The sequence below is a fragment of the Molothrus ater genome, chromosome Z (assembly GCF_012460135.2).
Source record: "Molothrus ater isolate BHLD 08-10-18 breed brown headed cowbird chromosome Z, BPBGC_Mater_1.1, whole genome shotgun sequence".
Taxonomy (NCBI): domain Eukaryota; kingdom Metazoa; phylum Chordata; class Aves; order Passeriformes; family Icteridae; genus Molothrus; species Molothrus ater.
Window position 1 is genome coordinate 42197678 of NC_050511.2, and position 14418 is coordinate 42212095.

The 14418-nt window shown below is 33.8% G+C and overlaps 1 protein-coding gene across 1 annotated transcript in view; it reads right to left on the minus strand.

Annotated features, from left to right (window-relative positions):
• Positions 1–206: 206 nt before the first annotated feature.
• The window catches only part of SPTLC1 (serine palmitoyltransferase long chain base subunit 1), a 36193-nt gene continuing 21981 nt past the window's right edge, over positions 207–14418 (minus strand). The window contains exons 7-15 of the mRNA XM_036403293.2: positions 12890–13019; positions 10973–11062; positions 10215–10322; positions 8714–8809; positions 8341–8437; positions 7060–7114; positions 5392–5509; positions 4466–4539; positions 207–3965 (exon numbers count right to left, since the gene is read on the minus strand). Of these exons, the coding sequence (XP_036259186.1) occupies positions 3872–3965; positions 4466–4539; positions 5392–5509; positions 7060–7114; positions 8341–8437; positions 8714–8809; positions 10215–10322; positions 10973–11062; positions 12890–13019 (862 nt within the window). The 3' untranslated portion in view covers positions 207–3871. The remainder of the gene's footprint in view (positions 3966–4465; positions 4540–5391; positions 5510–7059; positions 7115–8340; positions 8438–8713; positions 8810–10214; positions 10323–10972; positions 11063–12889; positions 13020–14418) is intronic.

Genomic DNA, 14418 nt, shown 5'->3' on the forward strand with positions numbered 1-14418 from the left:
GGACATGTATAAACTGTCCTTCCCTGATAAGTACTCTTCAGCAGTTTTAGTAGATTCTGTGACTTCTACTACGCATATTTTGCAACTACCTAGTACATAATGGACAGGAAACCAAAATCTGGAAAATCTATCAACAGCAAGACAGAGTAAGCCTGTTACCTTATTACCATGAAAACTGCCAAAGAACATAAAAACACTACAAGAAATGTTATCCAGACATTTCCTTTTATTAGGACACTGAAACAGTTTAATGTACAAATGCTTTGTGTTAGTTGTAAATATTTCCTCTGTTTAAGCAGCATTTACAGCTCGGTACATTTACATGTGCACTTCTCTAGTCATCTTAAGATGCAAGACACTTTTGTGGTAGCAACTTCATAGATCAGTGAATGCCAACACTCCACAACCCTGTTTAAAATAATAAAGTCCAGATGGAGTGACAGAAAGGAGACAGTACACCATTCTGTGCATTGACTGGGTTCATATTTCAAAAGTGAAAAAAAAAATAAAATCAAAGTTATTCAGCCATACGTCTCTTTCTTTCTTAATACTCTCCTTATGCATTTCACCTCCTATCCAAAAATAATGATTACTATAATAAACAGAAAAGGCATCTGTAGTTTTTCCTATAAAAACCATGAAACTACACAAATAGTGATCAATTATTTTTAAATATTCAAGGAAAATAAATTTCTTTGTTTAAAATATGAATATATATTTCATGTAGACATGTTTCTTCAATATAAAATATTTTGAAAGTATAAATTCTTTCCAGTCCACCCCAGTCCTCATATATTGTAAAAAATTGGTTTCATCATGACAATTTCAATAAATGACCAACGTTTTACAGTTAAAATGCCCTCCTTCTCAACTATCAGATATTAATAGTTTATTTAAAAAAATTAACAACATTTATTTTTCTTCACTATTTAAAATACTGGATTTATTATCCACTTAGCTGAAACTGTGTTCCAAGTATGTGGCACAGTGAAATACATAAATTAATTGAAAAAAAAATTCTTTTCAAAAGATACTTTGAAGTTTGGGATAAAGTCCTTGTGTTTGATTCATCTCACAGTATCCTACTTAATAGGTTTACACTGAACTCCAGTCTCATGCCCACATCTGAAGAAATGTATGGAAAAATACCAATTCATCCAAATGTAACTACAAAGCAACTAACACAGATTTGTTAATATATTTATCAGCCAAGAGCACTGGGCAGTTAAGCACCTTAACAGGCTTCTGATTTTTCAAATGTCAGAAGTTTAATCAGAATCACCTGCTGTCTCCCTAACCCCAATCAACATTTTTCCCCAGAGCCACCCATTTCTTCATCTGCTTGCCATGACAAAGATATTTATCAAAAAAGTCAAAATGAAGAGGAGCCAGATATGCTTAAACTGACCAGGGATTTCCCTCTCCACCAGTTACATCTCGTAAGTGTCTTAATTTCTTACAGAGACCATGCATATCACCTGTCAGTAAAATATATATTACAAGAGCACTTCAGCTGCTATCAACCCAGGTATTCACTTTACTGTGATCTAAATGCTTCCTTCCTACATACTGGTAAACAATAAAAAAGGACAAAGGCATTTTTACCAATGTTTTAATGGTGGGTATGTGTTTGTCAAATGAATCAGATTATGGCATTTCTTAGCAACATTTTTTGACTTTTATTTCATCAGAACTGCTTAGTCACAGATTTGAAATTGCTAGAAATTTCACTCTGCTTCTACCTTAGTTGTCATCACTTCATTTAAAAGCAAAAAAACCCAACAAACCAAAAACAAAAATAACAACACAAATTCATGTATCTAAAAATTTTTGTTAGTTCTCTAAGCACAACAAAAATTCTACCCCATTTGCAGACAACCTAAAATAAAATGAGAGAATTAAATACAGATTCTGCAACTTAGGATTTCAATGCCAATGGTTATTTGCTTACCTTCCCAGGCTTATCTTAACTCCAAAACCATTTAATATGCCACACTGGAATCAAAGTACCTCATTTGTTCCAAATTTATACATCAAAGGCTTGACTTCACTCAAATTTGCAGGTTTCAATTATCCAGCCAAAAATGGCTCAAAAGCTCAAAGTAGAGCCATAACATTTAATTTCCATTTCTTTCAGTCTCTGAGGGTCTTAAAGATGACTATTCTGCCCTTCAGTTCCAGTCTGTAAAATGGGAGTCAGTCTTATTCTGCACATTTTTTTCACTTCTAAATTGTTGGCTTCTCACTGGCTTTTATTCACGGTTAACAGAGAAAACATAAAATGTCATTGAAATAGAGATTCTCTTTCACACTGGGATTTCTTTTACTACATTACACAGATAATGATTTGACTATTTCCAATGTCAAGCAACAATCACAGAAGCGCCCCAACACAACTTTAGGTATTCTATCTGAACGTACACAGATGAAAAGTTTTGAAAACCAGCATAGAAACAGTCTCTGTGAACTGGAGGCAGCATAGACTACGCTTACCTAATGTAGAATATTTAAAAATATATGATCGACCATGCTACAAAATCCAATGGTGTAAGTAAAAATCTGAATCAAACATGATTATATTTAACAATGATGTTTCTCAAAAATAGTCCTATATAATCCTTGTAGTAGCAACCAAAAAGGCACATAAGTACAAAACAACTCAACACATACTAGACAGAATACAAAAATTTCAGACAGGCGTTCTTAAAGCAAAATTGTGAAATAAAAAGCTGCATTTTCTGTTTTATAAAAAGATACGTACTTCCTTACCAGTTTCCTGATTGAAGTAAAGTGTCCATATATGTAATGTCCATCTGTGCTTACTTAAAATCCTGACAGCACAACCTCCAAACATTAATTTCAAGTTACTTGGGAATTGTATGTGCACAGATTGACTTATGTTTAAGTAGTATTTGTACCATTTAAACTCTTAGTAGCTATCTGTGAGTCTTCCCTTCTAAGGCATAGATGTTTACAGATAAAACAAAGCACATATCATTTTTATGCTTAAAAGTAGTTTGACTAAGCTAGTATTTAGTTGCTGTTTCAAAACCTTGGTTCATTTTCCATGTTGCCTATTACTCCTCTTCAAGACTGGTACAAAGCACCCTTATCTGAACATACTATACTGGAATTACAGCAGTTTCACAATTCAGACATTTGAATTTAGATATTTTAAAGATAATAGTACGAAAAACCTCACCCATAATATCAAACATGCATATAATTACACATGGAATGCAAAAATTAAATAGTATTTGATATGAATTTACTCTCTGGCCAGGCTTTCTTAAAACCTGGCTGCCAAAAATGGTTAGAGAAAGATATATAAACAAAAAGAATTGAAGGTCCTCCCTCTTATAATTCAATAATAAATGACATAATATAGCACAAAATTATATCTTAATGTGTTATCCTTTTGGTAATATTAGGAACAGTGTATTTTCATTTGGAAGGTGGGGAGGGATAATTGAAATTTATTTGAAGTTCCCACATTCCAAGAAAATGGAGAGAAAACAACACATTTTACATGTTTTGGGGTGAAACTGAATGTTTATACACATTTTTGAGAACATTTAAGGGTTTGAGGAAATAAATTTAAAACTTTGTACTAACTTATGAAAGAGTCATGAATTCAGTAGTGATATCCCATTTTAACTAATGTGAGTAAATGGTAGAGTTTGAACTGGAACAACACTGTCATTCACTAACTCCAAAATTCAGCATTCTTCCGCTCACTGCATTTGTATCACTCTGGAACAATTTTGTTAGTCAGCTTTCAATGCCATCAGTGGAAGAATCTGGAAGTCATTGTACAGTGTAAAACACTTATCCTGATAATGTGGGGAAAGAGGAATCCAAAAACGGCAGTCTAATTCAACACAGACTGTGCAGCTTCCTTAAGAAGTGATGCAGCTTTGTCCAGTTCTTGTTCTGTTTGTTCCACTGTTATCACTACTCGAATACTAGGAAAAAAAACCAGAACACAGAGAGTAAACTTTACTCCTAACCTTCTGCTTAGAATTGTATTGTACTAATTTCAACACATTAAGATCACTATCTGTAGGGAAATTACTACAAATTCAAATTCAACCGGGAATAAGACATATGACTAAACAGATGTGATCAGACTACTTTTTGCCCCCGCTCTGCCACCCCACCATACACACTGCAGAGATCTGTTATCTTTTTTACCTACAGAGTAAGAGTAATTTACCTCATGGAAACGTGCCTGCTAACAGGCTACATGCTGACCCCCAAGATCCAGGTAGTTTTGATACAGTTATTTCATGGTACTAGCATCCTGTAACAGTCACTGAAAATGTACCTCAAAACTGGAGCCTCTCCCATTTATCCAAGAACCAACTATTTAATCCACTCTATTGAACAGAACTCTATCGTTGTATGGAAAAGATATGGCCATAGCCAAAGAAAAAATCATGTAACACGTTTTCTTTCTGCTAACCTGGGTGGAGGAAGACATTTTTCTTCTTTCTCCAAATAGCGAGCCTGTGTTAATGCAATACCACTATTCATGCACTACAAATAAAAAAAATACAGCAAGTCAACCTGGGAATTTCTGATAGCATATCCTTTTGATCACCAAACACATATCACTAACTTCTATTAATCTGGTGTAAAGATAAATGCAAGTTATTTCCCAAATGGAGGTTGTGAAGGTTGTGCAAAATCATCTCTTAACTTCAATACAGCTTTAACACATAAAACAGTTTAGGATGCAGTGCCTTTAGTTTTCACCTCCATGTAATCAGGCAAACATATCAGATTTATCAGGCATTTAAATCCTATTTAAGCATATTTTCAAGGAAGTTAACTTCAGAATTTCTTTTTCTAGCGTAGCCTTGTTTACCTGCCACTTGATATATAAAGATATATCCACCCTCACTTCTTCATGTGGGACAAAAATAACCAATGTGTATTGAAGAAGGGAAAAATACCATATATAGAATATGAGATTGTTCACACATAAAAAAAGCAAATTCATGGACTAAGAAGCAAAAGTTGACCTTAAATGGTAAAAATGCACCTCCAGAACACTCCTCTTATTAACATAAAAGTTTATACAACAGTTTATATGCAGATTTGAGCATTAAAATAGATAACAAGAAATAACTATTTCCTGAAGTAAATAGTCTAATATATATATATATATATATATATATTTTAATCCAGAGCTACAGACCTAATTGTAGTCAGGCAAGAAATGGTTAGAAGGTGATCTTTAACAGAGCCATATAATCAGCACAGAAACTAAGTTTCTTGCAGCATTCCTGCAAAATCTTTCAACAAGTTACCCAAGCCTCCCTACCCTTTCTTCATTATTAACATTCAAAGGCATTGATATATTTTAATTACTATGGTGACACTTACATAATCCACAACTCTTTTCAGTAACTTCACATCATTTTCTCGAGATCCACAGCTCTCCTTCAACTGTAAGTGCAATGCTGGAGAAAAAGATTCTCCTACTACTTTTAAACCAGAAATCCTAAAACAAATAAAAAGCCTTTGATGTACATCCTACTTGAAGACATTTTGAAATTCTAGATAAGCATTTCTCCTTTCTAGGTGCTGATAAAAGATGGATATTTCACTTTACTGATACTAATGCAGACAAAACATATGTGCATTTCAGCTTCAATTACATAAAGTTACCAAGCAAATGTTTTTCTAAGGAGTTTCAGTAAGTTTGTATAACAGTAGTTACTCATCCTTTTGCAAAAAGGATTAATAATTCAGAAATTCTTAAAGAGTCCTTATGAAGATGTAAGAGAAATATCTGTTAGGCCTGTAATTTGCTGATAAAAACCCAGCTAGCTGGGTCAAGTCACCTTTTTATCACTTCAGATATAACAAAGAACAAATGTTCTGCTGGGGGTTTTGCAAGATTTGTCACGATTTATGATTTTACATTATTTCTTGTAGAAACTCTTTACAGCATCATCTGTCAGTCAGACAGTTCTCTAAATTTAGTTATAGGACTATAATTGTTCCTTTATCTGTACATAGGAACAGTTGTTAACTGGGTTTCTAGAATTTGACTGAATGACTGACATTTGATTGTCATTGTCCTGACACATCACACACATTTAGGATTGAGTTATTCCCATCCAAAAATCTGTATTCAATATCCAAGCAAGACCTCTGGTCCCCAAAATTAACAGGTCACATAAATACATATCAACTATCAGGTGTCATTTTGATTTCTGGACTTTGATAAGCTTGCCTAATATATATTTTAAGAAGATCGGGCTTATTTTATGGTTGTATCATTCCACAGAAGTTAATATAATCTATCATGCATTAGAGATTTGTGTGAGTGTTTTTGAAAGTTATTACTTTCTGTAATATGTAACACAAAATTGTTGCGGAAGAAGAATTGTAAAATACAATTGCACTATTACTGCACGTTAAATGGCTGTTGAACATCACAGAAATTTCTGCCATCTTTTTAGTATCAAAACATGACAGATAAAAAAGCTTAGTGAGTATAGTCATCATTTAAAACATGAAAGTATTAGGAAATTTTAAAACTTATTTTTCAGATAAATTCTAGCCATTTTCTCTGTGCCTCCAGAACAATGGGTACTTTATTACATTTTAACATTCAATCAAATATGTAGGAACAGTATTGTATTCAAGGTGATTGAAAGGTGCATTGAGTTCTCTGAAAGAGTATCCGCTAAGCTTCATCCTAAATGCTTTTATTTGTTTATTTTATTTTCAAAATGCTTATCAATACTTTGTGTCATTGAGACCTATCACACTCTCCTAACAATTTTAATGTGTAAGAGATTGAAGCCTTCTTCAATAGCCTTAAGGCATTGAGGGAGGTATTGGACTTTTTTTAGTAGCACAACAGAGACAGTTGGGAAAGAATAATTTTTCTCCTTTAATACATACACAATTGAGTGTATATATCCCAGTCTAAGCATCTGTAAAACCAGAAACAGATTTGGGCAAGAAGAGTTTCTTTAAAGTTCACATTATAAAGGCATAGCCAAATAAAAGCCAAAAAGCCCCAAACCCCACACTTACCCCTGTAAAGCTTTGTGAATCCGTTCACATTTTGCACGGAGAGTCTGAAAAATGTCTATACACAAACAACAACAACAACAAAACAAAAACAAAACAAAACAAAAAAAAACAAAAACCAAACAAACAGACAAACAACAACAACAACAAAAAAAACCCAACAAAACAAAAACCCCAAAACAAAACAGAAAAAGAAAAGGCTTAGATTTCCTGTTAATACTTTACATTTCTCGAAGATTTCAAATATAGCATTTGGAACCGAACTAAGTATGTATATCCATTGAACTTAATAAGTCTCTTTACTACTCTTCTTATTGTTCCTGATTCCTATTTCTGCCAGGAAATGACAAGCTTTTAAGTCCTGACAAATGCACTACTTCCCTGTATCTCATTGCTCCAGCTGCATATGGAGCTGTTGCTGTTCATGACCATATGGAAGGGATGACACAAACACTTTGTAATGGAATTGAAATGGCAGGTCGAATTTATAAATATCCATAAATATAAATTAAAAAAACCCCAAACCCAAAAAACTTCTTTCCCACTAGATGTTCTAGTGGCTGGGATTTGGCACTGCTGTGGTGTGGCCTCAATTCCTGGTCAGCAAAAAGATTTTTCGAGGCCGGGTTGGATGGAGCTCCTGGTCTAGGTATCCCTGCCAATGGCAAGGGTGTTGGAACTAGATGATCTTTAAGGGCTTTTCTAGTTGACTCCCAGAGCAGAATCTTCTGTCTGCCAACTTTAGAGAAATACCCTGTATCTGGTCCTGCAAGTCAAAGGCAGTTTGCACCCTGATCATTCCTGAGATTCTTGCCTGAATGCTTAACTAGAGAAGGAGAAAAACCCTAATTATATAGTGCAAGTGGAAAGGAGAGGGTTGCTCTGTCCTGAGGAAATATATTATCATTTGTTTCTGTTTAACTTTCTCTTTCTTCATTTGTGCAGAAGAAATATGTTTTTAAGGAAGATGCAAAGAGGCATATTACTGATCTAAACAGCAGAATAAAAATGTCTTATTTATTTGCTTTTTAAAAACCATCTGTGTCCCTCTTAGCCTCAAATAACTTGCTTATTTTCAGCTACAAGACAGAAAGAGATGGAAACACTGAAGAAGAAAAGCAGAGTGGGAAATAACATTAAGAAAAAACATGCAGGTAAAATTAATTAGCAAAAAAATAAGAGGACATCAGAGTAAAAAGGTGGGAGTAAAAAGTAGGGAGAAGGACAAGATATTAGTTTGGGGTGAAGAAAGACTGAAGGATAACATTTTCCTGAATTAAGTACCTGGATTATCCTCCATAATATTCAGAGCCTCAATAGCAGCAGCAGCTAACAAAGGAGGTAGGGAGGCAGAAAAGCAATAGCCTTGACCAGACAATCGCTATGGGAGAAAAGGAAAAAATAATAATAATGTAGACAATGTTTTAAATGTTAATTCATGTACATATTAAAAACCTCTCCTCCAGACCTACAGGTACATGTAAGGATTTAAAACTAGGTCCCCAATTTATCTACAATATTTCACAGGAACCAGTTTCTGTGTAGAATCAAATACAGCATAATCATCTATATCCTACTTGCAAATGGGTATTAATAATTAACTCTCACATATGAGTAACTAATAGTGCCAGATTATTTATAAAGAGATCTGTCTTACCTGATGGTCAATAATAAAAGATCTTCCACAGCAAAATCCACCAATAGAAGCCAATGAATTTTCCATGTTTGCACTAATAAGATCTATATCATCAATCTGTCAGTTAAATTAACAAATAATTAAAAGATGCTTTTGATTGCATCAAGACTATAAGTTATTAACGATACATCTTGTTTCATATTACCCTGAATACTAGAAAAGATCCACCAAACCATGACATAATAAAGTGAAAGTACAACTGAAATAATCACTTTAATCAATACAGAAAGGACATTTGAGAAATTGAGATTTATGGATCTGTAAATAAATTGCATACTATCTCTCCCTTCCAGGCATTGCAATGTGAAGCACACAAACAGATAAAATAAATGATTTAGATGCTGGTGACAATTCTACAACGCAGTCAGTGTGTCAGTGTCCTTCAAGAGTATTAGTAGCCCTATGTAGTCATTAAGAGGTAGAATGTGATAAAAATCAGGCATAAATCTAATTAAAATAGTCTGAACATTAGAGACCCAATTGTGTTATTTCACTTGTTAGTTGCAAATATTTTCTTTTGCCAGGCTTCAAAAGATTTTGTCTGTAAATGAATTTAATGTAAAAGTCAATTAATTAGAAAGGATTTAACACAGGTAATTAGCTGCTATCAGCTAATCAGATAGCAGTTGGCATGTATCACAGTAACACGGTTTCCTTTTCTAAATTAAGTTTCTCTTTTCCATGTTTGGTATTAAGTGAAAACAAGAGGACAAAGGGGAAGACAGAATTAATTTTCTGAATTTGTTGTTTCACTTCCAAGCTGAATACAGACACTGTGAGAATGAAGTGAAAGATGCTCCACACAAACACTGGCAAACAAAAAGCATTTCTCCCTTCCCCCCAGCCCAGGGGACTGTGGTAGTAAGCACCTGCAAGGAATACCATTTTGGATTTCCAAAGTACTCCTCAGCTTTATAAACACCATGAAAAGTAGACCCTTGGAAAAATAGTTTGGCTGAATCTGCTGGTAAAGTACTATAATAACACCTTTCAAAGAACCATCAGAAGTTTTATCTTATTTTTCCCCACTGGAGTAAAAGGCAATAGAGCAAAATAGGATGGCTATACACTGCAAGGATTTTTCTTATTTACTCCAATACCTCAAATACTTCTGTGCCAGAGTGACACTTTCAAGTGTAAGTTGCTGGAAAAGACAGTATTCATTATCTCATGGAGTGTCCAACAAAAGGATAGAATTATGCATTGTAAAAAATCGTTTGTTATCTTTGTCACTTACGATAAGTAAAACTATTTCAAGTGAGCACATGAAAGACTGCCAAGACCTGAAAGCTCTGGGCTGTTAAAAAAATAATATATTTAAATATATATAGATTTTAAAACCCCCTATATTTAAATGTTTACTGTACACTGCAAAAGTATCTGTTAATGGCACAGGTATTAGGAAACAATTGCACAACTTGCTTCTGTACGAATCTCTCATTCACAACAAAAAAGTACATACATTTATTCCAAAGTGCTCAGTAATTCCTCTTCCATGTGGTCCAAGGACGCCAAAGGAAAGGCTCTCCTCCAAAAATATTCTAACTTTGTACTTATACTTCAATTTTATCTAAAACAAAGGAATTTTTATAGAATACAACTCAGAATTTGGTGACAAAATGCATGGGGGAGATAAGGTAAAGAAAGACAAGGATAGCATTCTGAATACTGCATAAAAGTTAGTTCTAGAATTCTGTTCTGTCATTATGACATTTTAAAAGCCTTCAAAATTATTCCAGCATGTAATCCTAAAACAAATTTCATAAATGTTCATATATTAAAAATCCTCTTGTTTTTAATAGGTTCTTAAGTACTTTCAGACAATGCATTCTTACACCATTTCTTCCATCATCTACAAGAATAAAGCCTGCATAAAAAGTGATTTTATGCTGAATAGCAAATATTTTCCTTGAAGTCACTATTTCTGACATTTCTGTGAAGGTTTCTTTGTATCATACAGTGTAACTGAAAACACACTATATTTACAGGATAAAAATTAAGACCACAGCCAGACATTATTTTTAAGTGTCAATAGCTTCAGTAACCCAATCAGAAGTTTCAAAACAAGGTTAAGGTTTGGAATCACCATTTCACGAACATGTGAGAAAGCAGGAGGGTAAACAAAAAAACTGACGCAGAACTTTTCTATGTAGGCAACACTACTATTTCACTAGCCACATACTTCATATGTGGTTCAAAAGGCAAACTAAAACCACTTACCAACTCTGGAAGAGGGCAAATGTCTCCTGTGTTCATATACAATCCTTCCACTACAATAAACCTTCGAGTAACACGGGCCTTGCGAGGATTCTTAAGGGAAAGATATGGTTTTAGTTTGTATTAATTGTTACTAAACAAGCAAAGCTCTAAATATTTTTTTATAGGGAAGATTTTCCTGAAGGGAACGGCCACTTTTTCAAATAAGCTGTTACTTAAATTTATACTTAGTATTTTTCATCTGTAAGAGAAGTTGAAATTACTCACTGGACTACTTTTGTCTTTTATTTTATTTATTGTGTAATAATTTTAAAGCTTTTGACTTCTACACATGATTTAAGAGGACTTGTTTTGCAACAAATCATAACCAATCCATTTGAACTTTAGGAATAAAATTCAACCACTGTAACTACAGAACAAATACTGCAAATCTTGGTCCCTTATTATACTCATCATTATTCTAAGCATTTGGAAGACGTTTCAACAAGTGTTTTGAGCACCAGGATTCACAATGCAGCACAAACCTCTTACAAGTACTGCCTTTGTAAAACACAATGCAAAAGTATTCATAACACTCATGTTACAAAGTCCTTGTCTGATCTCTGGATACAATACAGACCATTAAAATATTTCTCACTTGTTTCTGCTAAATTTCAATTGATATAATTTCAGTTTTGCTGTTTTAAATTGCCATTCCTCTGTTATTTACTTTGAAACTTATTATTATTTTCTGATCAAGGATATTTAGTCACACTTCTTTCATTTTTCAGTTCTTGTAAAAAGATTCAGAAACATCTATTTAACTTTTCTATGTGGTAGGTACCACACTAGTCACAGTAGGCTCTACAGGCCTTACCAACTCTAATGATATGACCTACCCTTTTCTAGTCAGTATGTCTTAGTTAGACACACATGGTCTGTATTAAGCTCATGCCTACCAATTATATGTTCACATTCAGCTAATTACAGTAAGAAACTTCAACCATGTAGCTAACTCAAAGCACTCTGCTTTAACAAACCAAATGTGTTAGACAAATTAGTCTGAAAACCACATCTAAAAACTCATGTAAAGATTATCTGACAAAATGTATTTTCCATTAAGGTACATTAACTAGTATGTTATCTATAAATCTTCTATTAATCAGATCTGTTAGTGATTTACACTGATGTAAAGCTGATGGACAGTTTATCTACTTTACTTTTTCTAGGTCTTAACACAAAATCAACATTCTTTAAATTGTCTGTAACTTGCCAGCATTCTGCGAACAAACCATACAATCATTATAGCTACTCAGTTAATTCTTTAAAACTCATCTAATCAAGTTATCTGTACTTTCCGATCCTGATCTTAGTAATTGCTTTTGGACATCCTTTTGCATTACTACTAGAATGAGAAGAAAGCCATCAAACTGAGTCAAATTTTTCATGAGAGAGAACATCTTAAGAGTTGAATGCATGATAGGGGAGGACTGAGAAAAAATCAACCATATTGATTCTATAAAGGACTAGCCATTTTTGTGCTGATTTTACAGTGTGGCATTCAAAGTGATAGTTAACTTGCATGACATATTAGGTAAATACAGTTACATAAATTTCTCAGAGATACAAAAAAACCTCTTCAACAGTTTTTAAAGAAAAGAAAAACATTATCTCACATCAGTCATCTGCCTGTAAAGATATTTCCCTGCTACTAATGCCTGTGAGCTCAGTTCAAAGAGTTAAGAAGACAAATGCAAATAAATAAATACTTTTCTTAAAAAAATTATCTTAATTAAATAAGCAACATTAACTGCTCAATAGAGACTTATGAAAACCAAGTAACTGCCTTTAAACACTACATCCATTCAATTACACGATTCAGTAAAAAATGTGGGGGAGGTGGCACAAAAGAGTACAAATATTTCTTCAAAGGAATGGTACCTTTTGATCTTCAGTCTCTTGTTCTTTCAACAGTCGTTCAAGGTCAGCCATATCATTATGCTTAAATAACTTGATGTTACTACGAGATGCTTGTAATCCCTTCTGAATAGCAAAGCAGGCAGCTTCATCTCTGTAAATATAGCAAACCCTTCTAAGTTTGTTAAACACAGTGCAATTATTCAAAGAAAGCTGGCTATTAGTACTTGTCTTTCTTTTGAGCAGATATTCGTACTTAGGTGTAGACAAAACCAGATGTTTTAAAGCACTGTATATTTTACTGACATTTTGAAAACTCATTTCAAAGCTTCTCAATTTTATATGAATTACAGACACTAAAAGCAAGCCAGCAGTTTTTTTTGTTTTGTTTTTTTTTAAATCTACACTCATCCTTTTGTTTGTATGTGACAGCAGTTTGAGCACGGCATTACATGGACCATGTAAAATACCCCAGTAATCATCCCAGAAATCTCTCACTTCTTTGCTCTGGGTCTTAGGAAAAAAGGGCAAAGATGTGCCTGTAACATTTACTGTAGTCCTCCAAATACTCAAAATGTCCATTTTAATGTCCTTTGAGAAATAATATCTCCATATCCAAAGAACTATCCCCCATTTTTAAGTGCTGGAACAGCAAATTTCCAACTATGCTGGTGTATGCAATTTCATAGCTGCTTAGGTGAATTAATCTTGTATAAGTGGCAACTAAACCAAACCTGTAAATGCAGTAATTTCAACTGCTTTCAAATACAGTTAGATCTTTTGTCAACGAGAAGCTGAAACAGCATGAGAAAACTAAATCCAGGGTACAGTGGCATCCTTGAGTAGCGTGTGCACAGTCTGGGCATTTGTCTCAAAAACACTGATCCAGAAGATTATAAAAGACAATCAAAAAACATTATTAAATTATGAAAGAACTTCTGTAAAGAGGTCAAATGGGCTTCAAGCCTTGCACTTAGAAAAGAGAGCACCAAAGAGAGATTTTGGCAGACAAATACAAAAGTACCATTGTGCTGTAATTTAACCACAGCAGGCAGCTGAGCCCCACATTGACACTCACTCCCTGCTTCCAGGGGAAAAATGCATGGGGAAAATCCCTGTCTAAAAATCAAACTCATTGATAGAAATTAGTAGGTATTATATTTGAAACTGTTATTTCTTCATATTTTTCATAAAATGTTCAAGCTAACCATTTGCATGTCATAGAAACACTGAGGATATTAAAGACCTAAGGCACTGAAAGAATCAGAGGACATGAAAAATCCATCAACTCTTACTAAATCCAAACCCTCTTTGGCGCAGTAAATTGAGTACTGTTACATTGTTTCTCTCAGCTATTGAATCATCCCTACACAAATCATGACTAGCTATTTTTAGGTACCAGATACTGGACCTGCCAAATAATTTATTTGCTTTTGCATGGCTATTCTTCTGTTATTTTAATATACAACAATATTTATCCAACTACTCCATTGCAAATAGACATGAGAGGCTTTTCACCTCCAGCTCTCCTGGAAGAAAGGTGAAAAGCCAGC